The sequence below is a fragment of the Protopterus annectens genome, chromosome 6.part0, assembly GCF_019279795.1.
Source record: "Protopterus annectens isolate FY-2018-M chromosome 6.part0, PAN1.0, whole genome shotgun sequence".
Classification (NCBI taxonomy): Eukaryota; Metazoa; Chordata; order Ceratodontiformes; family Protopteridae; genus Protopterus; species Protopterus annectens.
The window spans coordinates 638,718,140-638,743,911 of record NC_056737.1 but is presented as its reverse complement, the minus strand read 5'-3'; the positions used below and the strand labels follow the sequence as shown (position 1 = coordinate 638,743,911).

The following is a 25,772-nucleotide window of genomic DNA, read 5'->3' as shown; positions in this document are numbered from 1 at the left end:
TTGCACAAAACATTTGCTCATTACCATTAAACTCATAATTCTTAAATTGATCTAAAAACAACCAGGAATCTTCTAAATAAAAAGTATTTTTCTGTATTATCGGATTTAAAATGGTATCCAAATAAGAAGCAATGGTAGCAGTTTTATTTCTTGGAGCAGACATTTCTCCTTGTGGATCCTGGGTATACCAAATATTCTACCTAAATGAGCTTGCTCCACAAGGAGAAATTCAAATAAGTCCAAACTAATGTAACCATGTTATAATAAATCTAATAAACACTCAACCAAATTATGTAGCTATTAGTATCTGAAAGCAAATCAGCCATAGCATTGTTATAATCAGTTAGGTTCATTATAACTATACTATTACCCTTGTCTGCCTTCATCTACTTCAACCCAGAGTAGCTACAAAGTTGTTTAAGGGTTAAGTGTTCACTATAACTTAAGTTGAAATATTTAATCTTTGCATTACTTTTGCTTCTTGTTTTGCCAGCCATATCATACAAGTCTGCCTCATACATTTTCAAAAATTATTCAGTGTATTAGTGAGTGGGGGATTCACAGTACTAGAGCTTTTAAAATACACTTGGTCCCTTTAAGAAGACACACCATCATATACAAACTTTAAATGTTACTTTCTAACAAAAAGTTTGAAATCCATAATAAGATTGGTAAGTCGCTTTTATTCACCTCATCGAGGAGTAATGCATACCTGTCATTTTCTCTGATTTCACATAATGTCCTTGATTTACCTCATAATTTTGCTTTGTGGTTGGACCAGGACCAGGGAGACCCCAGTGACCGTAGGGTTTGCTGGTGCCTAAAGCTGGCTATGACAATAGCTGCTGCTCTACTAACTTTTAAAATAAGTTAAGAGTAATATTTAAAAATTGTCACTGATTTTGGCCTTTTGCCCCCCTCAATTATTTGTGGTCTTCTGTGCAATGTCTGAGCAAAGTTGTTGAGAGATCTGTCTGGGAGTCCCTGTAAACTGAGAGAAGTGAGCTCTGAGCCTGGTTCAGAGGATCACTTTCATCTAGGCAAAGCTTGCTCCTTTGCTGTATTTCTTGCCATAGCAGCAAGGAAGGAGGTCACAGCCTTGACATTCTAAGTGAGATCACAGAGGCGGATGGAGGTTTCTACCCTTATGCATATGTTTAAAGCTGGCAGGAGTCACCTTTCTCATGGTTCCCTTGGTTTACCTGTATATGATAGTACTTCATTGGACTGCGAGGTGCCATTGTTTTGTAGAGCTACCACTTTTATGAACCTTGTCTTGGTGTTAGTCTCCCTGTTACTATTCTCTGGAGTGGTGGACAGTTTCTGCTTCTGAGAGAGTGTGTGCAGGGGGGGGTCTCTCTTCTGCCTCCAGAACTGTTGTTGGTTCTGATGACAGATGTTTTGCTGGCAGGTTAGAAACTCATCTGGTTCAGAGACAGTGTAGCTCATGGAAGCATTGTCGTCTTCTAGCTGAGATGGTGTTGCCTGCTGTCCAGGCACTGACAAAAGCTTTGAAATCTGAACCCCTAATGATGAGATCAGATAATATTGCCTTGATGTGGTACTTGAACTAATGATGGGGGGAGAAGTCCTGAGACTAGTTCATAAAATGATCCATCCATCCATCCACAACCCCTTCTTCCCAGTTTTTATACATGGGGTCAGGGTGTCACTTCAACAGGGTTCACACAACCAAGTGGCTAGCCCTGAATGGCAACTTGAAAAGATAGGTCTTAAGACACCTGCAAAAGGAGTCCAAAGTGGAACACTCCTGTATCTGCAGTAGGTTCCTCAATTGCAGCATTTGTTAAACAGAATAGCAAACACTAGATGTTTACATGCAAACTTGGGAAACTGCTAGTGGCCACTGGGATGCAGACCACAGTTCCCATCAAGGGAAATGTGGCATCAAGTTCTGTCAGGTAAGCAGGACCCAGATCACGTATGGACAGAAAAAATACCACCAAGATTTAAAAAAAAATAATACGGTAGCAGATTGGAAATCAGTACAAGTTTTTCAACACACGTGTAATGTGCTGTTTAATGGGAGGTGCACATAAGTAGCCTTGCTGTAGAGTTTCATACTAGCTATAAGCAATAATCTCAGTATCAGGAAGTCCCAGGTAAGGGGCCTTACAGTTGTAGGGTGGGAATGAAACTAGGGCATATACAGTTACTGAGAAATTCTCATTAAGTATAATCTGTGTGACCCTGGAAATATTCTGAAGATGGACTCAAGTTGGTTTAAACTTGGCCAACATATGGTACTTTAATGCCAGATGGTTATTCAGGATCACATACAGGTAATGCACCTTAGTCATAAAAACTAACATTTGCTGCCACCATAGAAAATCAAAGGTGAGAGTGGCAAAGCAGATGAATCTTTCATTGTAGCATGAATTGCTATAGTCTGAGTTTTGAAAGTGTTGAATTTCAGCCAGATAATAACTATTCATTGGTGACTGACCTTCAGCTAATTAGCAGGAGAAGGTACACTTGCCATTTTCTCTGGGGGAAGGAGAGCTAGATTAGGTGTCATCAGCTCAGCAGTGATATGCCGGATCTCTGCCTTTTTATGAGATTTCCAAATGAAAACATAAACACCAAGAAGAGTAGAGGGCCCATAATTGAATCTGTGGTACTCCACACTCCAGAGAATATGAGTCAGGAGAATTTAATCCTAAGACCATTCTCTGTGTATGACCTGAGAGGTAGGAGGCAAACCAATGAACTGTAGAGGTAAGACTGTAAGCTCTCAAACATTATGCCATGATCAAGAGTATCAAATCGAACAGAGAGATCCAGAAGGACCAAAACAGATAGCAGTGTTGCTCTCTAGCCATCAGGAGATAGTATGCCATTCTGATGAAAGTGGCTGCAGTGTTATGCAACAGCTAAAACTGGACCGATTGGGGTACTTGAGGTCACAGACCAAAATCTAGAACTCAAGCTGTACAAACCCTTCTCAGTCACATTACCCAGGAAGGGAAGGTTTGAGATAGGGCATAAGTTGTTAAAGAAATTGTGGCCAATGGATGGTTTCTAGTGGAATGAGGTAAAAAGAGACTCTTTAAAGCTTTTGGAGAATCCTTGGACCTCAAGAAGAACTTCATTAAATTAACTGGGCCCAGAATCTCCAAGCTATCAATAGCTGCCTAATGGGGCAAAAGTTTAACTCGCAAGTTATAAAGTACATCTCTGATATCACTGTCAGGAGCTCATTATAATCAAGGATGTCTTCCACCAATCAAGAAAAAGGCCCTGCTATTGTCTAGTGGAAATCCTAGGGAGCCAGAAGGAGGAAGAGATCTTATCCAGATAATATTTTCAGTCACAAATTACCAACTCACACTAGTGAGGGGATAAGATTCAGTGCGAAGTAAGGCTGGATGGGCTACACATTAAGTTCATACCGAATACAACATGGCAGATCAGTTAGCCACTGCCAAGAACTCTCCAACCAAATAGTCAATTCTCTTATAAGAGCTCTGTCTGGTACATGGCAGAATGCTTATCCAGGTTATGAAATCTATACATCTGCAACAACATTCCAAACTCTGGAATGCAGAGAAAATGGGTCATGATGCAGGGAAAATGGTTCCAGATTAAACCTTGGCTGAAGCTGTCACAGTGGGAAAGAGTGTACACAGCTTGAGGCTAGCACATTACAGCCAAGAATAGTCCCTGTTATAGTCGCCTAGCAATGCATCAAGACTTTCAGCATTGTCCTCAGGAAGAAAATGAAAGACTGTACTAGAAAATAATATTGGAAGGATTATAACACTCCCACCATTAAAGATTAGACAGACTAAAATGTGATAGCTCTAGAACAAACAAGATAATGAAATTGCCAGACCATGAAACTGGCTCCACCACTACGTTGGAGGTCTTAGCATCCATTTGGAAGATCAGATCTGGTGTTAGTCCTAATTTGTGCACTGCAGAGGTATTAATCTGACCAAATCTAAACCTCTTTGTGTTGCAGGGAGCACTTTAGAAATAGCTATTGACTCATCACTGATCCAGATAGTAAAGTCAACAAGAACACTTGTGAACTCTTGTAGGAATGTACTCATATGACCAGGTAGATGAGAAGGAGAAATGTATAGCTTGCTTTTGCAGCCAGATTATGTTAAAAGAATGTGATGTTTCAAATGGCAACCTGAGTCAGATGAATCACAGTGCTATAGAAGGTAGCGGTCCCAACCCAATCCTCAGCAAGTGTTTGAACCACAGTCCACCTCTGTTAAGGGTGTAACTAGAGAAGGTGATGTGGCTGTAGTGCTAAGAGTGCCTCACTAGGCAGGGACTGCAAGTTTCATGGAAAGGTATTCTAGCCCTACTGCCCGTAGGAGCTCAGCCGCAGCTGCACTAGTTGGTGGTGGCTGTGGTTGACAGACAGTAGATGGGCAGATGGAACACATGCAATACCTCCTGGAGTGGACTGCAGATTCACTTACATGCCTGTCACTGACAACTGGGTTGCCTAATGGGAGAGTGGCTTAGGCTACCAAACACTTTGATCCACTCTCCTGTGATAGATTACATTAATGTCCTTTTTGTTTCGGGTGGCAACCCCAGCTTGATGTTCCCCTTCCTATGTTCAACTCTATAACTTATGTGTTGTCCAGCCCTCCCTATCACCACTTTCTGCTCTCTGTGTTTCTGTCCATCCCATTTCTCCCAGTCCTAGTGTGCACACTTCTATTGCTGTTTGCCTATGCTGTTTTTTTCTTTCTCCGTCTATCCTGAACAGTAAATGAGCCCCATTTCCTTCTCTTGTATTCCTTTTACCATTCTTAAACATTCATTGTCTCTCTGTGTAAATAAAAGTGGACCTAATCCACACAAAAAGATAATATTTGCCCTGCCTTCCCATTAACCTCTTAAATGTTGCCTTTGTGTGTCTGTTTTCTGTTTCCTCCCTTTTCCTCACTTCATAAATCCCCTTTTGCATGTGACAGTTGTTATTGTATATGAACACACAGTAGCAGGGTAGTTGCCATTACTGTATAGTATTTTGATAAGCTCTGCCTTATACTGTCCTGCTGACAGACATGCTACTATTTGAAGCATAGCCTGTCTCTGTATGTACTCTGTGTACTGCCATACTTGGCTGCTTTCAGATGTACAACTGTTTATAAAGTACCCCGTTTTCAGCTTTCATGAGATTCACACAAGGTGGTATGCATTCCCTTGCACTTCTGTGTACATCTTTCTCTGCATAGATGTGTCTGCCTGCATCTTTACTGAACTGTTATCTGTGTGGAATTGTGCACAGCTACCTGTGTAGAAATTCTGCCTGTCCCACTTTAGATATGTATAGTCTCTCTACTGCCACACACAGTCTGCTAAAAAACTACATCTATTGTCATTCAGGATACCTGCTACCATTAGTCCTTGATTACTGCTGCGGTGGCTCTTACTGACCTGCAGACCACACCCTGTAACTATTTTGTCTTTTACACTTATACTTACACTTACACAGTTATCCCTTCTTCTTCTAGACTCCCTCCATTCTACCCTCCTCCTCTCTAACTTATACCTCCTACCTGAATTGCTCATATGGCCTACCTAACCCTCTTTCCCTGTCTGTTGCTTTCTATCAAAGTTAATAGTGTTGTCAGTCCTGTGCACCCCTCCTAGTTTTTCTCTCCTGCTGTTCTTCAATACTCTTGCCTCAACTTTTTAGAGTCCTACTGACCTGAACATAGTCCAGCCACCTTTGCTCTTACATAGAACTCCCTGCGTTTCCTGCTCTCATTTCTGTCCTTTGTATCAGCTTCTCTGATTGTTTTCTTAGTCCTTACTTGTGGGTGTAGCCCCACTCCATTCACCCTTGCTACGCTCGGGCTCACATCACTCCCCTATCCTACCCCCATTCCCACCCACCCCCATTACAATTACCTTTTTACCTAACTATCCCTCCCCTTCCTGTCCTACTATCTACTACAGCTCCACTTCCTGTCACTCACCACTCCCACCTCATTAATCTGTCAATCTTATCAACATCACTTCCTAGACACCTCCTACTCTCCCAACCCAACCATACTCTACTCTAACATGCAATATCTACTTTTATCTTCTACACTACTTCTTTTTCTCTTTATCACCATCTCTTACCACTCCAATCTGTATAATCCACTTCAATGCTCTCAAGATTCTCACTCTTACAATATACCACCAACTACATCATCTTTTACTATCTCCCCAGATCGCTTCACTACCTCTACCCAAGCCTATACAAGCCACCCTTCTTACAGGTTATTAAACCTTCCCCTAAAGCTAAGTCAAAGCTACTAAAACTCTATCTATCATTTACTACCCTCACACCTCTCTCTAAACAACTACTCTGCTCTGGCAATGTCCATCCCAACCCAGGCCCCTCATCATCCCTCCCCCACCCTCCCCAACACTTCCCCCCAATTAACTCTACACTGCCCCATCTCACACCTCTAATAATCATCAGTCACAGCCACAACAATCATTCCCTGCCAAAGACTTAACCATTTACTCTCTGACTATTCAAAGCCTAACAAATAAGGTTACTGAGTTGCACTGATGGATTGCTCTCAACACCCCAAACATTATTTCCCTATCAGAAACCTGGCTTAAGCCACATATCTCAGACAGTGAAATACTCCCACCTGGCTATAATATCTTCAGATCTGACAAACCTGTAAAAAAAGGAGGTGGCATAGCCATCCTCTACTCTAACAACCTTAACATCTCTCCTTACACCTACTCTATTCCTAACTTCCTCCCTGCTGAACTCATTATTCTCAACTGCCATCTGAACCCACATAAAAAACTTGTTTTAGCTTCCATCTATATTCCTCCTGGCAACAATCTGCCCATTCTTAAAAACATCCTATCCTGGTGTCCTGGTTCTCCCTCAATATACCACATGAGACACTTATCATCGGTGATGTCAACATAGACTAGTCCAAACTCTCAACTGACTCTCCCCAACTCAGCATCTACCTTCATGGGTTCCACCAACTTATTTCATCACCCACTCAATTCCATAAGAATTCAACTTCCAGCTCCATAATTTACTGGATCCTAACCAATACCCCCCACCACTACCAAAATCCCACCACCTTACCTGATTCCCTCAGTGACCATCTCCTTACTTCCATCCTTAGACACAACCACCATACTCCCAAACCCCACCTCATCAAGGATTGTTGAAAACTATATACTTTTAACTCTTCCCACATCAACTCTATTCTCCACAACACAGATTGGTCCATCCATAAACAGCTCCCCCTAAATGATGCTGTCAGCACTTTCAATGACATCTTCGTGAGTACCCTAGACTCCCTAGCTCCATCTAGGAAGATGAGTAAAATCAAATCATGCCCCCTGGCTCTCCACAGAGACTAAGTCCCTTATGAAACAAAGAGACAACACTTGGAAAGCTTGGATTAAAACTAAACAACCACCTCTTCTTCTGAAATATAGACAATTGAGGAACCTTGCTAAAAAACTTAATACCAATGACAAAAAGTCATACTTCAGTTCTGCCCAGCTCAACAATAAATCCAGTCCTCGCAGATTTTGGTTAACTCTCAACAACATTCTCTGTCCTGGAAGTCTCACTAATCCCCCACCATACCCTAACTCTTCCCCTCTTAAACAAACACTTCATCTCTTCCATCCAAAATCTCATAACCACTAGTCCTAACTCAAATTCTATACCTGCCCCTCCTAGTCTAACTAGCACAACTTCATTCTCCTTTCAGCCTGTTCCTACTACCTATATCAAATCTCTGTTACTTAAACTAAAACCATGTTCTCCCTCCACTGATAAATCACCTCCTACATTCCTCAAACCTGCTGCTGACTCTATTGCCTGTCTTATATCTATACTAATAAACAGATCCATTCTTGAATCTACTGTCCCCACCCTCTGGAAATCCTTCTTTACTATCCCTCTTCATAAAGGTGGAAATTCCACTGAACCTTCTAATTACCGTCCTATTGCTATTCCGTCCCCCCTCTCTAAGATACTAGAGAAATGTGTCCTCTCTCAGCTTCTTAAATACCTCCTTGACCATAACTTGCTTACCCCTACCCAACACGGATTTTGTCCAGACCACAGCACCACCACTGCCCTCCTTTCCTTCACACACACCATTGCAGAGGCCCTAGACAAGAATAAAATGATTTTTTGTCTCTTTCTACATCTCTCCAAAGCTTTCAATATTGTTTCTCATCCTTTACTATTATCCAAACTTGCTAGCCTACAGCTATCCCCCTCATCACTTGCTTGGTTCACTGATTACTTATCTGTCAGGGAACAATCTGTCAAATGTCTGTCAACCTCTTCCCATCTGTACTGGTGTTCCTCAAGGCTCCATCTTAGGACCCCTTTTGTTTAATGTCTTCACCAATGATCTTTTCTCCTCTTGTAAAGATTCTTTTCTCATTTAATATGCAGACAACTCAACACTTATCTCCATCTCTAATAACATTTCTGAACTACATTCCCTAACCCAACAAGCCCTACTATCCACAGAACAATGACTTTCTCAAAACCTACTGACCCTTAATCCCACAAAGACTAAACTCCTACTTTTCCTTCCCTGTTCTCATTCTCACCATAAAACCTCCTTTGTTATTACATCTTCTAATAATACAACTATCCTACCTGACAACCATACCAAACTCCTAGGGGTTATCATCGATGATGAACTAAAGGTCAACTACACATACACCAATGTATAAAAAGAACACACCAGAAATTAGGCCTGCTTTATCGGAACAAAAGATTCTTAACTCCTGATTCTAGACTTACTCTTGGACAGGCCCTCCTCCTCCCTACCCTGCTATATGCCGCCCCAGTACTTACCAATATTCAGACCACCACTCTTAATAAACTTCAACAAATGTACCATAAAATAGCCAGATTCATTACTAACTCCCCATACAAATCACACCACTGCACTGCCTTAAAAACTCTCCAGTGGCTTGAACTTCCCCAACTAATGGTACTTTATCAATTTCACATGCTTCACTCTATCCTTTATAAACCCTCCTCCTGTCCATCTCTCTCTGGCTTAGTCTCTATCTACACTTCATCCCAAACCCTCCATACTTCTAATCAACAACTACTTGACATTTACCACCCAACAAAGTCCATAGGCAAACTACTTTATAAACACTCTGTCACCCATGCCTGGAACAGACTTCCCCTTGACTTGCATATAATTCCACACACCTCCCACTTTAAAACTAAACTAAAAACATATTCTCTCAATTCCAGGACCTGCCCTTGTAATGACCCCACTTAGTCCCCCCCTCTCACACTCTCCCTTATTAAGGACCCCACCCAGTCCCCCTTTTCACTTCTCATAAGGTATTTACACACTCTCCCTTATCAAGGACCCCACTTAGTCCCCCCTTTCACTTCTCATAAGGTATTTACATAATTCCACACAAACTGCAGAATTATATATTTACTTTGTTTTACTGCTCTACCCAATGCATTATCTCACTGAAAAATTATGTTTCTTAATGTCTTTTTTTGGCTCCTTATTCATACTTGGAACTTTAACTTGTTTGCATGTACCTAACAAATGTTAAAACCTTTTCTCTGTATAATTGTTTCTCACCACATTATTTTTTGTATTAATATGTTACTCTGTAATAGAAATGTATTGTTGGAGCTTTTCTCCTTGGGTCTCCACTAAAAATGGGCCACAAGCCCAGTTGGACTAACCCGGTTAACAAACATCAATAAATAAATAAATATATGTATTTATATTCTAATATATTGTAGGTATAAATAATCATTAAAATGTAGTTAATACCTTATTGTTCTGAGTAGCATGCATTATTATTACACCTGTTAACTAAAGGCATATGTTTTATTTAAAGGAACAAAGAAGTTGGAATGTATTTTGGCAAATGGACAAGGAAGACACACAATACACAGTAACCTGAACTACCCATTTGGAATTGTACGATATTTAAATCAGTTCTACTACACTGACTGGAGAAGGTACAGCAGACTATCTAATACTATCTAATACTATCTAATACTATCTAATAATACCTAATACTATCTAATCTTGTATTTTGCTAAATATGCAGTAGATGAAGAACTGTCTCTGACATGTAGGTATGCTCACAAGATGTAGTAGTCCTTTGCTGAAAATGTACAGCCTATTCACACAAGAAGTAAATAGCTTATGCATTTGTATTTTTCAAAAATGTGGTATAGTATCTGTTTTAAGAGGTTAGCTGGGTTTTTTATCTTTCTTCTTTGCGTCCTGGCAGTACAAGTTTAAAAATCAAGTGCTATGTAAAGTAAGAGGAGCATTTTCTTATTTTTCAAAATAGAACATTTTCAGGAATTAGCTTTCATATAGTTAATGATAAGAAGACTTAAAGGTTTAGTTCAGATATTTAAGTAAATTTAGAAGTAAAGTTGATTCTGAGGGTAAAATTAATAGCACTGTACCTAAATCTGCTGGTGTTCTCCTAGTCAACCTTTCGACTTGTCTTCACGGTCAAGGAAGTTTCAACTCTCAGTCTACTGGCAAATGTCTGGCAATCCCCAGACTGGTACCCTCCCCAACTATGAGTTGAGGATTGGAAAAAAAGTCCTCGAACGCTGAGGACAAAATAAAAGTCTGTATCAAAGAGCAATACTTGCTCCTCTAACACACACACACGCGTGCGCACTCACACACACACACACACATACACACATCTTGAAACAAATTCATTTCAGCAGCCACAATATCAAACAGCTGTTTAAATGGCCATTTGATACTGCACTCATGCCCTGTCAAAAACTTTACAGCCATGTCAGTTGCACATGCACGCACACACACACGCACACACGCACACACACACACACACACACACACACACACACACACACACACACACACACACACACACACACACACACACACACACACACACACACACACACACACACACACACTCACAGCTTAAGCCCATGGCAACTCTCTGTGAATGTTTGGGGATTATTTGTTGATATTGCATGTCAGTTTAAGTGGACCAGACATACCAGTGCAACCTCTTTCCCCACCTTCCCTTCCACCATCCCCCTGTGGAGCGTATGAGCTGTTACTACACGCCATACACAGTTTTATCTTTACAATTAGCATGTTGTGCTGCTGCTTGTTGTATTCTTTCACAACCATCCCCAGCAGTCTAAGTAACAAGGAAATGCTTAGTCTCTACCTGAAGAACCATGTAGTAATACCTCAGCTTTCTCTCTCCATCCATCTCGATGACATGAGCCTGTTAACCCAGATGTGAAGTTTTGTATAGTACAATTAACTACCAGGGCGACATCCTTAAGCAAAAAAAAATACGTATTAAATTAAATCCCAGAACAAACCTTAAGAGGCTGGATTGGTAAACTGACCCAGACTGTATCTGAGGTGATAGACATGCTAATACAGATGTGATGACATTTATGCCAGTAGTTGATAATGGGGTTGGCCACAAGAACACCTATGTGTCACTCATCTGGTCAGGATAAAACAGATGAACATTTGTGCATTCTGTTCAAGCAGCTTTATTACACACAAATACATCAGAAATGAGGCTTTGTAACTTAAACTTAAGTAAACTTATAAACAGACTGACTACCACACTCATACATGTTAACACTCTGTCTGTTCTCTCAAAATGGCACTGCTTCCTGCATGTGCTCACTATTTATATGCATATGCTACATCTGGAAATGCTTCTTAAAGGTGCATACACACGCTCTGATATACACTATGGACAAGGATTTGCTTTTCCGTCCCACTTTATAGGACATTTTTAATAAACTGAATGAAAAGGGAGAAAACTGTGGAGTCAGTAACGCAGCTATTTTAATTTGCTGTTCCCAGGTACAGTGGAAATTACTCCAGCAAGCAGTGGAGTTTCCCAGGAAGCAATCTACAATGGATCAGTTTAGGCAAAACAAGAACTTTGAAATTAAACAAACCTAGCAGCAAAGCAAGAAAGGAAGTAAATTCCTACACCCCACCACCACCCAAGAAGGTAAAAGTAGTTGCTGACTATAGTCCCACTCCCTTCTCCAGTCTCTTCCTCCCTCAACCCTCCCCACATCCTTAAAAAGTGGAGAAACTAGTTCTATCTGGTATTAGACAAATGGGTAAGGGAGACTACAAAAAAAAAACAGAATACAGAATTTCCCTCACTTTTAGGAATGCCGCCTATCCCATCAGATCACATAGAATTACTAAAACTAATTTTGGTATCTCTCTTGCTTTTCAAAGCCATAAAAAGGGAACCCAAAGAGAAGTAAGGAAGAGGGTTCTATTCCAGACTTTTCCTAGTCCCAAAGTAAGATTCCCCAGGAGGTCCATCCATCCAGACTGTACATAATTTTGTAAGTAACCAAATTTGAAATGCTAACTTATCTTGCTTTCCTTCCCTTCCTGATGCCAGATGCCTGGTTAGTCACCCTGAATTTGAAGGATGACTCCTGCATGTTCCTATAGACAAAGATCACAGATGATTTGTGGGCTTCAGAGTAGCTGGTAACACTTCTAGTTCTCCTCTTTGCTATTTGGTCCTTCTACTGCATCCATCATTTTAACCAAATGCTTGGCAACAGTTTTTGTTCACTGCAAGAACAGGGAGATTGCAACTACCTGTATCTGTTTAAATAGTTTATTCCAGGTACCCACCTTAGAGAAGATGCAAAGAGCCTTGCAATACTGTGTTCACTGTGTGATCAGCCTTGGGTTTTGTGTGAAGCTACCAAAATCCAGCCTTAAATTAGGGACTTTGAAGATCTTTGAAGCTTGTAGGCTTGACATTAATATATACAAACTTTTCTGTTCAGGACAAGGTCTTTCAGTTAAAGGTCAATTTTCCATCATATCCAAAAGAACACATTCTACAGCTCAAACATTTCTGAATGTTTTGGGCTACTAATCAGCCTCAATCTTGATGGTGACAGTGGAAAGAGGTACAGACGTTTGCACATAAGAAACATTAGTAAGTCAGGAATCTCCTGGAGAACCACTATCATGCCTTCAGAAATGTACCACCATTAATCATCTCTGTAATGAAGGAATTCAGCTGATAGTCACAGCAGGTGTTGGCCAATCCAGTGATACCCTTTGTAACCCCAGACATTACACAGACCCTGATAAGAAATGAATCTGGCATAGCTTGGGGGCTCACACAGCCCAACCGAAGGTACAAGGCAGGTGGAATTTTCCATGGTGAGTAAGCACATCAGTGCAAAAGAGACAGTGACTTTGATTCTGATCTTGCAGGCATTCAAGGCATTATAGCACCTAGACATAGTGAAGATGGTGACACACAGTGCCACAGTTTATGTAGTACAGATACAGGAGGACACCTGTCCTTATTCACTGTGCAGACTAGTGATGGCCGGGGACCTAGCCTTCCAGGATGGTCTATATCTCCAGGTCATATGTATCCCGTCAAACCTAAAATCTGTGGTAGCCAAATTCAGCATATCTTTCTCCAGTTTGCATGAATGGAACTGAAATACGCAACTGGGCAACAGAAAAATTAGCATCTGCCAACCTAAGCTGTTACGATGAAGCAACTTGACATGAGTTCAGGCGATCTAAAGAACTTTAAGCTGGAATGGGCAGTACTACAGGAGTGATCCTTCTGTTCAAACATCTACTGTTATGGGGTGTGTGCTTACACAGCAGTCCTATTCATAGCCTTGAGTGACCCCTCTGAGTTATGCAACTTGGTGATGCAAAGAGACAACACTTATAAAAAATGGTTAGGGCACCCTTTTACCTATATTGTAACATTTCAGATGGTCAAGAAAAAACTGTAAATAAGCTACATGTCACAGAAGGAAACTCCTCTAAATTCTCAGCTTCATTGGTTATCTATACCCAAAGAGTTTTGGGATGTAATTCTCTGCTTCCTCTCTCTCCTGGTATGAAGATCACAGTTAGTACTTGCATTAACTGTTAATTGGTAGTTACAGAAGAACAACTTAAATCTCACACTGAAACTGTTCTGCTTCTGAGTCTCTATTACACATCATTTTAACTGAACAGATGTATGTGCTTGCAGCTTTTAAATTTAAGGAGGACTAGGTAGGCCAATTCTAAAAGTTAGAAAATTCTTGAGGAGTGGTAGAGTAACTGGGTCTAAAGTAGTTGATTAATATTCAGCTTAAATTTATTAGACTCATAGAAAGAACACCTACTTGGTACCCTCCACAGAGAAGAAAAATATTCTGCTTCCTATGGATTGTTTATATTATTTTTATTACGTTGTTGATTGCAAAGTTGTTTTATCTACGTATTTTTGTGTGTGTCTATTTTTTTCTTTTTATTTGTTTAGTTATCCTTTGCTTGCTTGTTTTTACTGTTCTGTCAGGTGTGGGAAGGGGCTCTTTTGCCGGAAAAAGTTGGAAGTCAGCATTGGCATATATTGAGAAAGTTCATAGGTTGATACTAGGCTATCTGCCCTAGGGCATTTATAAGCCTAGCCAGAGTATGTTTGGCTTTCGCCACCCTTTTAGATTAGTTGACTGTGCCTCTGTATAGTAGGTCACAGAAGGTATCCCTTTTAAGGTTTGTTTACTATACCTCTGTATAGGTTCATAGGTTGATACTAGTGTTAAAGTAAATCTACTGTCATTAAATTGTTTTTGAATTATATATTTCTTACCTGCCTGGTGTATATAGAACTGTATTTCTACTTCATTTTCCAGTTAGAAGCCCCTTGCACTACTCTCATCTGTATGCTAATATACAATTTTTAAGCAAACAAAGGCCAACTGACAAGCTTCCACTTTGGCTAGCAGAGCAGATACTACAGTTGAACTCACTGTCTGTTGGTACTGAACTAACAATAGTTAGTTGTATTGGCACAATGCTTCATATTCTACTTACTACCTCTCCTAATGTTCAGACCATTATTTATTTTATTGTAACCAGATACGTGGGATGGAGTCCTGGTGCCCATTTTCAGCCATGAATTAAATACAGTAATATATAAAAACAAAGTTATGGCATAGACTAGATCAGACCATAACATCCAGTAACTATGTCCCATGACAAAAATTTGTTGCAAACATCCAAACAATAATGAAAGGTTAGTAAGACAATTCAAAAAGTGTTAAAATACTTATTAAACTTTCACAATAACATTCATATGGAAGGAGATCATCTGTGCCCCATTATTGGGTTTGATTGGAAAATTATAGGCAGGGAGACAGATCTATTGATTATTTCAATAATGAAATCCATTTCCTTGAGTTGATTTTACAGGAACTGTACCTGGGATTATTAAATGCATATTCATATTCATATCATTACCACAATAATTGTCAGTGCTTCTGTATATATATATATGTATATATATATATATATATATATATATATATATATATATATATATATATATATATATATATATATATATATATAAGCAAAATGAAAACAGATTCCAAGTGAAAAACACCAGAAAATATAAACTGGCAGTTTTACAGGTACTAAATATAACAGGAAGCACAATGTTGTAGTCTCAGATATCAACTTCCAAGACATCTCAAATACTCTGGCAGTTCAATTTTTGGTATTTTTTGTGATGTTTTTACTGTAAGGTAAAATGCAAAATCGCTGTCTTAGGTATGGGCTTATATTATGTGATGGAGGAGAGATAAGCCGGAGGTGGTCAGTGTGAGAGGCAGTACCAGAAATACGAATCTTCAAAATTACTTAAAAGCATTAATTAAAATCACTTGTGACTTTTGCAATATGTGTCAGAAAAAAATAGGTAAATGTTTCATTTTATTAAGAAGGATGAATACTTTGGTAATTATGCATTATTGCAAGCCATTCTATAGATGCAGCATTGATTTATACCACCTCAATATTCATTACAGCTCAACTGGTTAAGGTTTCAGCTAATCTGTTTTAACTTAGCAATGTTCAAGTCAGAATGTGGTGTTTGCCAAAAATATCTCTGTTGATGAGGTTTCTGTTTTTACACTAGCAGTACTAATTGTCAGGCATTTACCTTTTCTCCGTTGTTGAGTGTCCATGTAAATAGTATTATTTAAATAAGGTGAGGTGCAGGGTACAAGAAGGCTTGCCCCTTACAAAAAAATGCTTTCTGGAGCTGTTTTAAGGTGCTGACGCTTTGACCATTTGCTCTTCATTTGCTGAAGCTTCAGCTACTTGAAACTGGTAAAATGGAAGAGAAGACGAATCACTGATTTGCTTGCAGTAATTCGCAGCAATCCACAGCAGTAAGTAGAAAGGTAATATACCTGCCAGGAGTACTGTCAAGATCATTTCTCCACTGTTTGTTTCCTGCTCTTTATCTCATATCCTGGAGCAGCGCACATAAATGTTTTTGAGTAATGTTCATGTCATGTCTCTTCAAAGTGACATTTTGCACACTGACAGCAGTCATTTGTATAGACTAGGTGATAAATACATGCCTAACAAACTTTCAGACTTTGTGATAAGACATAAGAAGTAAGGTAATAATTGAATGTTTTTTTTTTCTGCTTTTAAGCCCCACTTACCCATGGTGGCTATAAAGCTTCTTCTCCATGATAGGTCCATTCATGCATCTCCACATCTTCAGGCATTAGAAAATACCCAGATAGCAAAGCAGGAGATGTGCTGGGAGTCAAGGCCATTATCCTGCCGAAGGCTATTTGTTCATTTCTTTCTGCTTCCCTCTCCCTATCAGCCAGTAAGCAGAGCATAATGCTTGCTTTGTAATGAAGCTGCATGCTGCTTAACACCCACCCTTCTCTTCTACAGTGCAGACACTTCTTGGCTGGGTCATGCTTCTGACTCCTTATTCAGGAGAGTAATTTCAGACCCCCCCCCCCACAAATGTCATTTCTGCAGCAGGGTTAAGTCAGCTCCTTGGCCTTGAAATGGGTAGGTTAGCATCAATCACCTGCTCCTATCCCACCTTGGCTAGCACCTGCAGCAGCTGGGCCACTAACTGAAGCTAAGTCCAAGGTCAGGTGCAATGAGTCAAGTCTTAATGCCTCTGTGCAGCAGAACCAGCAAGGACTGAACAATTGTTCTCTTTTTCTGATGCTCACTTTACCCTCCTTGACAAAGTTTTTGTCCTAGAAACCAGAAGTGATAACCTTCCGAAGCAGTGAAGGAACATATAGCAGCAGGACTTTACTGAAACGGTCTGAAAGAGATGGATTACTGTTTATTTAGTGATTCTGTGCAGCATGTAATGAAAGTGAGGGTGATTACTGTAGTAATGTGTTTGAGGTTATGCTTCTAGAAGAATATTTTTAAATTATTTGCTCTGTAGTTTATTGAAATATGTATTTCTTATTTTTTCTAGGGATGGGATTATAAATGTAAGCAAAGAACACAGTCAGCTAACTGAATATTTACCACAGCAGAGGTCGCATGTATATGGCATAACAGTAGCCTATCCATACTGCCCTTCAGGTGAGTAAAAGATGCAACATTTTTGGCATTGTCTGTATACAGAGATTTGAGTTTTTCAGCCTACTGCTTCTACAAAAAGCAGAATATTGAAAATGTTGTGCAGCTTATAGATAGGTTCATAGGTGTTTATTAGGCTAACAATCACAAGGGCTTTTTTAACCCTAGCCATGCATCCCAAATCTCTGACAAGTGCTTGTGTCCCTGATAAGTGTAAGCAGGGGCTTGGGAGATGAAACATTTCCAAGCAGGGGGCCTGGGAGATAAGCCATTTTCAGACTGTCTCCTTTAGAGACATAGGTGCCAAACCAGAGATGAATTTCCTGCTCCTCATCCAATTGTCCAAGTTACACTTAAATTGGGTCAGGGAGGAACTCTGCTTCACATGGATGGAAAGCCTGTTCCAGTAAAGGGGTAGTCTCTGGGATACTTACTCGTCTCTCCAGCAGGTCCTATTTATATCATATCCATGATTTAAGTTTTCAGAATGGGTAATTCTGGTCCTGTTTGTTTTGTGGATATACAGGGGGTCCATCAGGGCAGGGTCTGGCAATGACAGTGGCAATGTCTCACTTTACCTTTTGTTATAAATGTTAGGAATTAGTAGATTAGAAATTAAAGATTAGTCATGTAGCTCAAAGAAAGTATCGATGCTGTAATGGATAATGCAGTTTTGAAGGGCTGGATAGAATACTGGTGGATCAGCACACATGGCTATTCTTTGCGTATGTGTCACTTTGGGTGTGGTCTGCTGAACAGGGAGGAGGGATTTATACAACAGTGTGCTGAAGTGGGGACTCAGTGGCACAAGGGAAGTTTTACAGAAGTGGTAAACAACTGCTGATTAGGCAATGCTGGGTTTTCCGAGGCTAGTAATGCTTTTTTCTGCCTCTGCTGCAGTAAAACAAAGGCCAGCTCACCATTCTAAAGCAACTGCTGCACTGAGGAATGAGGTAGTCAGTGAAGTGACTGTAAACAGCAGCATGCACTAGGAATAAAACACTGTTACCACTGAGGAGAAAAGCCATTCTCCACTTTCTGAAAAAATTCCTAGCTGCACATTGTATCACTTGCAGAAAACTCAAAAACTCAACAAGAAATGTTTAATAATAAACCCACCTTCACAGCTCATGAAGTACAAAAAGTGATATTAACACTCATCAATAGCAAAGTTTGAACAAGTGACTTAATAAATACAAAAATGAAGTTCTTAAATGCTGCAGTATTTGCTGCACTTAGCCACCAGACTAGCCCAGTGTACTTCTACAAGTAATGTTTGCTTGTATAGTATGTCCATGTTAGTCTCCTGCATCATAAGTAGCTGAATGATGAACATAATACTAGAAATAAACAGCCTTAGTTTAAGTAAGAATGTTGTATAATAGCACTAAGCCTTCCTCATCTTAGTTACTGCTGGCATTTACTTAGAGACAGTGCCATTTAACAGTTTGTGCTTTGCCATCATGTACAAATACACCTCTATAGGTATATTAGCAGCAATTGCCCATGCATGGGCAGTGTTTTTGTGTGTGTGTGTGTGTGCGTGTGTGTGCGTGTGTGTGCGTGTGTGTGTGTGTGTGTGTGTGTGTGTGTGTGTGTGTGTGTGTGTGTGTGTGTGTGTGTGTCATTGCAGATGTGATGTCAGTCAGCTTGGAATGAAGACAAAAAATAGTGCATTTAAAACTGCAGATAAGTTGCTACAGTGTTTTTACAGCTGTGGTCACCAGTGGAATATTTAATCTTTCATCTGGAGAGTCCTCATCTAGAATATTGTATGTATTCCTGGTGGACCTACATGGAAATAGACATGAAACAGAAAGGCTGAAGGAGACTAGGAGAAGAGAATGGAGGAAGTATGAATGGCAGTTAAGACTTTCTAGGTTTCTACTCACTGGAAATTAGGAGATAGAACTGATATGAAATGGGTACCTAACTTTCTGCATAGGGAAAATCAAGGTGTGAAGCTAAAATATAATGATGACAGAGGAAAGAGGAGAGGCCAGCAGGTGCATTTAGAGGGTAAACTTTAATCTGTCTCACAGGAAGTATACTTCACAGAGCAGATTGTAGACCCTTGGAAAAAAAAAACTTGCCTGAGTGGGTGGTGGGTGTGAAAACTACTGGAGCTTTTAAAAAACTATACTGCTGGGTGGGCAGGTGCATCTAATGAAAACTTGTTCCATTTTAGCTGATATAAACCTTACGAAACAGAATCAGATAGTTCAAAACTTGTATTGCAAACTGATGTTAGACATAAAAGCTAATCTTGAAAGACTCTGGCTATATAAGAAACGAGAGATTTTGAAATGGGCAACTCATGAGGCAATAAAAGAGTACATGCTGCTAATACTCCATAGTGAAGGGGTTCGATTACAATGTGGGGTAACAAACAGGGGAGAGGGAGATGTGATCTGTATCACAGTAGACTGGCAGAGGTGAACAATCGAGAAGTGTCCTGTCTTCCCAAGAGAAGACTGTTGGTGAATGACCATTTCATGCAGCTGAAATGGTGAAGGGCAGTGTTTGTTACTGATGGCACAAAGAACAGTATTACTAGGCAGACGTGCAGACAAATCTCATTATATTACTGCAGGCTCCTCTTCCAGGAAGCTATAGGAAAGTAAGGAAAGGGAAGGGAAGAGACGCAAAGTGAGTGAGTATACCGACAGCCACAGACTCCTCATTACCGTGGATCTTCAAGCCCCATCTCGACTACTCATTTATCACTGATCCGGTGGGACAGCAGAACTCTGCTTCTCCCAGGAGAAGCATGAGGAGTTGTCCTGGTAGCAATTTCCACAAGCATGTAAAGAGTGGATGACAGTAAGAGCATTTCTTTGGCTAGGCAGAAGTGACAGGTGCAGCAAGAATGCAGAGGTTTGGTAAGTCATAAGGACAAGTAGCCATTTCTAGCACTAAAACAAATCACACATGCATACAGAAAAAAAAAAAAAAGATTTTAAGGACATTTATCCACAAAACTAAGCTGAGTGGCATGACAGAGGAGTTGCTACATGCCAAACAAGGATAGTCCTTTAATGCTGAGGGCAGCCGTAAGACCTCAAGGACAGTTCTACTTTCATAGTTTTTGTTCCAAAGAGTATCAAACAGGAAAGGGTCATTCATGGCTGTGAGTATAAGTACATATGACCTCTCAGGAGACAATGCAAGATTTCATTTCTTTTTACATTTTCATTATTTGAGTTTCTTCTACACAATTTCTTGTATAATGATACTAATTATCTCATCAATGCTGGAACTGCAGACGACTGTCTTATGGAAATAAATATGAATTACTAATTGGACACCTGTGATGTTCGGACTAATCAAGTTGCAGTAGGGATGATTTATGAAGAGAAATACAAACGTATTTATCGCCTGTCATGTAGAAGCATGTTCTTCTTTCTCATTCCGTGACCATTCCCTAAAAGAAAGCAAAAGAAACTGGAAAGAGATTTGGAGCAATATGCTAAACAAGAGGTATATTTAATTAAAAGGGTCTATGTCAAATCTTCGAACTCTGGAAATGTTGAACGTCATATGGTTGAGACCATATGATCGACATTTCAAGTGTTCGAAGATTGACTTTTAACAGCACCATATGGTGCAGAATGGGAGAATTTCCCTTTTCTGCACTGAAGTGTGGTCTCGGAGATGGTATATTTAAGTAGGGGGGTGTGGGGGGTGCAGGGGGGCTTGCCCCCCTGTTCGCACTGTTAAGGTGTGTGTTTTTTTTTTTTGTTTGTTTTTATTATATATTCAAACTTCCAAATGTCGACCCTATGGTCTCGACTATATGGTATTCGACATTTTGGACGTTTGAATATATAACATAGACCCAATTAAAAAGGGTGTGAACTTTAAAAGACCCATGGAGGGGAATTAAAACCATTATCAGGAGGATAGAAGTAACTCCCAGGCTTTTTTCCCCTTAACGGAGATCACAGAATCAAAATAACAGGTACTGGAATTATTCAAGATCGGGGAGAGAGACATTCCAATATTACCAAAGCAGTGCATTTAGGATAGGTTGATTCAGACATTGTTATGTTAGATGGTATAGATTTTTTATACCAAGGTTATCACATTTATAATTATATGGAGAAGCAAATAACAAAGGAATATTTTACTTTATTTCAGAAAGGTATTAAATTTGTTCCCTCTACAAAGCTGGATGTGGTAGACACCTTTATAGAACTTAAGCTGTTCTTAAGGAAATTAAATTTATCATAGGATGATAGAAAGGTACTAGGCTATTGGCCCTGAGGCCCTTACAAAATTATTACTAGACTTTATTATATTATTATTATTATTTAAAATTATTAGACTATCCATTTTAAGCCTAGCCAATTACCCCATGTGAGAATCAAACCCTGCACCTTGTGACTGGAAAGTATACACTTTAACCATTATGCCAACCTCCCTAATTTATCTGCTTATTTTAGTGAAAGGGAAGGATTGACAGAACATAGAAAGGAGGGTAATTTTTGGAGAAAAAGCACTTTTAATCCACAACTTAATTCTACATTACAAGTTTTTGAAAAAGCAGTTACGGAAGATTTATACTCACTTAGTAACAATAAAGCGAAAGTTAACCATCATAATTTGACTAAAAATGAGGGGGAATTGTATAAATTAAGAAATGATAATACTGTCCAGATCATGAAGCCCAATAAGGGAGGGGGAATGGTTTTATATAATTCCCTGGATTATTCAGGGGCTATGTTTGTTATTTTATTATTCAAATACATATTCCTTGGTCTCTAAAACTGAGATTAATATAGCTTATCAAAGAGTAGATTTTTTAGAGCAATATCTTGTAGAACAGAGAATATCAAAGGATTTGTATTTAGCTTTGAAAGTAGATCCAGTTGTCTCCAGTTTTTTTGGGGGGGGATTCCTAAAAATCATAAGAATATTAGAGAACCCCCTTTTAGGCCTATAGTGGCAACCAATGGCTCCAAAACCTATCTGTTATCTATATGTATTGATAGGTGGCTCAAACCAATTTACAGGCAAGTTCCCCATCTTCTGATTGACTCCTGAGAGTTTTAGGGAGATTAAAACAAGATATTTGGTTGAAAGATTTTAATCTTCCTTACTACTGATATTAAGGACATTTTTACATCATATCCAGGGACAAAGGGATGGAATTTTTCTTGTATAGTTTGTATACGTACACCTATTTTTCAGAGGATAGAATAAAACTTTTAGAGGAAATGATGGCTATGGTGTTAGACAATAATTTTTTTTTTTTTTTTTAGGGGGAATTTTTTAAACAGAATAGAGGGGTGGCTATGGGAGCCTCCTGTGCCCCCATATATGCAAATTCTAGTGATATTAGAATGGGAGAACCAAGTGCAGTTATGAACATGTATATGATATCATAAACTAAAAGAAAAATAAAGCCTTGTTTAAACACTCCATGGTGTGCCCTGCATTTTCTAAGTTTATTTTTGGTTTTAATTCCACATTTTTTTCAAAATGTGGCCCTCTACATTTAATTTTTGGATGATATTTTTATTTTATGGAAGGGATCAGAGGAGATCATCCATAGATTTGTTGAGCATCTAAATAATTCTTCAGAATTTTTAGAATTTACATATAATTTTGATAGAATGGGAATTAATTATTTGGACACTTTTATTGAACACACCTTTAGTGGTTTTAAATAAAAAAAATTAAAGAAAAACTATATTTTAGATTTTACTAGTTTTAACCCTTTAAGTCACAAGAAGAACCTTGTTAAGGGTCAATGTATAAGAACAGCTAGAATGACTTCCCAGAGAATAGACATAGAAAGTGAATTAGATAAGGTTGTCCAAATGTTTTTGGACAGAAGGTACTCACCTTCATTGGTTAATAATATCAGAGATTGTGTTCAGTCTGAATGGGGAAGAAATATTTACCATTGTTAGGGATAGAATTTGTAGGAAATGTGGAAAGGCAAAATGGGGTAATAAATAAAAAGAATTATGAGAGAGCTATGGTCTTCCAATATAGTGAGCAAATAGATTTAGTTAGGAACATCTTTATAAACAACTGGAGTATTTTTAAAACAAATCCTCACATTTTACAGATGGCGGGGAATGAGCCACTGTTCACTTATAGGACTGGTAAGAATTACAAAGATTTTTTGATAAAAGTATTTTATCTATTTATTACATTTGTTAACCAGATTGTGTCCGATTGGGCAAGTAGCCCGTTTTCAGCGGAGACCCAGGGAGAAAAGCTCCAGTACTAAGAATGCATAGAAGTGAAAACTACAATATTCAAAGTAAAAACTACAATATTAAAAAGAACAATATTAAATTAAAAAAATTGAAAATGCAAAACAGAATTAAGAATATAACATACCATAAAATAAAATAAAATAAAATAAAATAAAATAAAATAAAATAAACATAGTACAATTAATTTAAGGACATACTGATACAGAGGAAATAAAGTAAGAACATTTAGAACATTTGACCATAGGTTTCTGATTCAAGAACATCACTGATCTGTAGATCATCATTTCTTGGTTTATTGAGTATACAAATTGAAGCTGCCTTGGGGGATTGTACAGCTACATATACTATGCAATAAAATGTGTCATTGCATAACATAAATCTTTGTAGAATTAAAAGTAATTCTATGAATTTGAAAGGGCTTAATGGGGTCCAGCATACCACTAAATGTGGTATGTGTAAACAATACTTTTATATTTGTGAAAAAGATTCTGTTATTTTAAAGAACAGTGCAGACTCTAAGGTGTATTTTATTAAAGAGAATTGTTCTAGCTAATGTGTGATGTATATGGCTATATACATTGGGTGTTCATGTTTTTATATTGGCAAAATGGAGAGGGCTTTATGAAGATGAATTTATGAACACATATGTGATATCAAAAAACAAAAGGAAAATAATGCCTTGTTTAATGTGCCCTGCATTTTATAAGTTTACTTTTGGCATCATTGATTGTGTTTCTTTCAACCTAAGGAGTGGGGATACTAAGGTGAAGTTGTAAAATAAGGAACTGAAATGGCAATTAAAACTGCAAGCCACCTCACACCTCTGATTAAATGAATATATGTCTATCCAGTCTGTGTTAATTATGAGAGCTACAAGGTTTTAAGGTTTCTGTTTTGGAATCTATTTTAGAGAAAGGATTTATGGTGTGTGCACTTTAAATCCCACTGTTCAATGATTAATTGAGGTAACTGAATAGTTTATTAATTAGTTTGGTTTGTGTATAAAATGGGTCTTTGAGGAGATAGCAGTGATTCTGATGAAGTCCTGTATTTATTAAGGATGAAAGCGCTTAATCAGTTTATGCTCATTTTTTAATAATAAACAATTATTTTTCATACTATTTTGAGTGAATCCTTGGATATCGGCTTTCAGGTTACTAAATTTTTATTTTAATGGTCATTTCATAGTAACTGTCCTTTGTTGAGGTTAATAAAAATACAAATGTATTTATCATCTGTTATGTCAAAGCATGTTCTTCTTTCTCATTCCCTGACCGTGAGAAATTCTAATCGTGAAAATGCAAAATAATAATTTCAGTTGTAACAGTTAAAAACATAAGTATTAGTTTTTCTCACTAGCACAGATGGCTAACACCCCATGGCAGCAGTTCACACATGAAGGCTGCTTACCTAAAGCATCGACTATGTAACGGCTGTGGGCCAGGCAGCTTGGTTCTAGTAAGTGGTACTGCCTGCAGTATGGGTAAACCCAAGTAACTCTCAGTCGACAGATGTAACAGGTCATTGTAACAGAAGAGGGACTGCACCTCATAAGGGAGGGATATATATGACTTCTGCTTGACAGTCTACTTCATGACCCACAATATGTTGAATGTTTTGTGCTTTCCAAGAGCAAGATAACAGAAATATTTTTGTAGGTATGTGGGGGTGGGGATAACATCTTATACCCTTGTATCCATCCTACTTTATTTTGCTTGTTTTTCAGTTATTTCCTTTTCTTTGACATTAGCTTCAGGAAAACACTGACTAGCTTTTTGCATTCGGTATCAATAAACTATATCTTGAAATGAAGAAGATATTCCATGGGAAGGTGGTTGTTTGCTGTTGGTGTTTACAAATATGCAACATTTTAGGTCATGGTACATGGAGATGATGAAGGGAAACCAGAATAATAGAGCCTGACAACAGTGCAGCCATTGTGTACCAGTCAACCTTCATCCATAATTTCTTAGTAAACTGCAAGCTTTACCATTTTGTGATCACCATCTGTCTTGATTTCTCAAAATTTAACATCAAAAATGGAAAAAGAGCTACACATCTTAGTGCTTCTGAAAAACCTTTT

At 38.8% G+C, this 25,772-nt stretch overlaps 1 protein-coding gene across 1 annotated transcript in view; it reads left to right on the top strand.

Moving 5' to 3' along the window:
* The window catches only part of NID2 (nidogen 2), an 891,289-nt gene that overhangs the window by 862,653 nt on the left and 2,864 nt on the right, over positions 1–25,772 (top strand). Inside the window, exons 19-20 of the mRNA XM_044074330.1 lie at positions 9,886–10,009; positions 17,350–17,459. Of these exons, the coding sequence (XP_043930265.1) occupies positions 9,886–10,009; positions 17,350–17,459 (234 nt within the window). The remainder of the gene's footprint in view (positions 1–9,885; positions 10,010–17,349; positions 17,460–25,772) is intronic.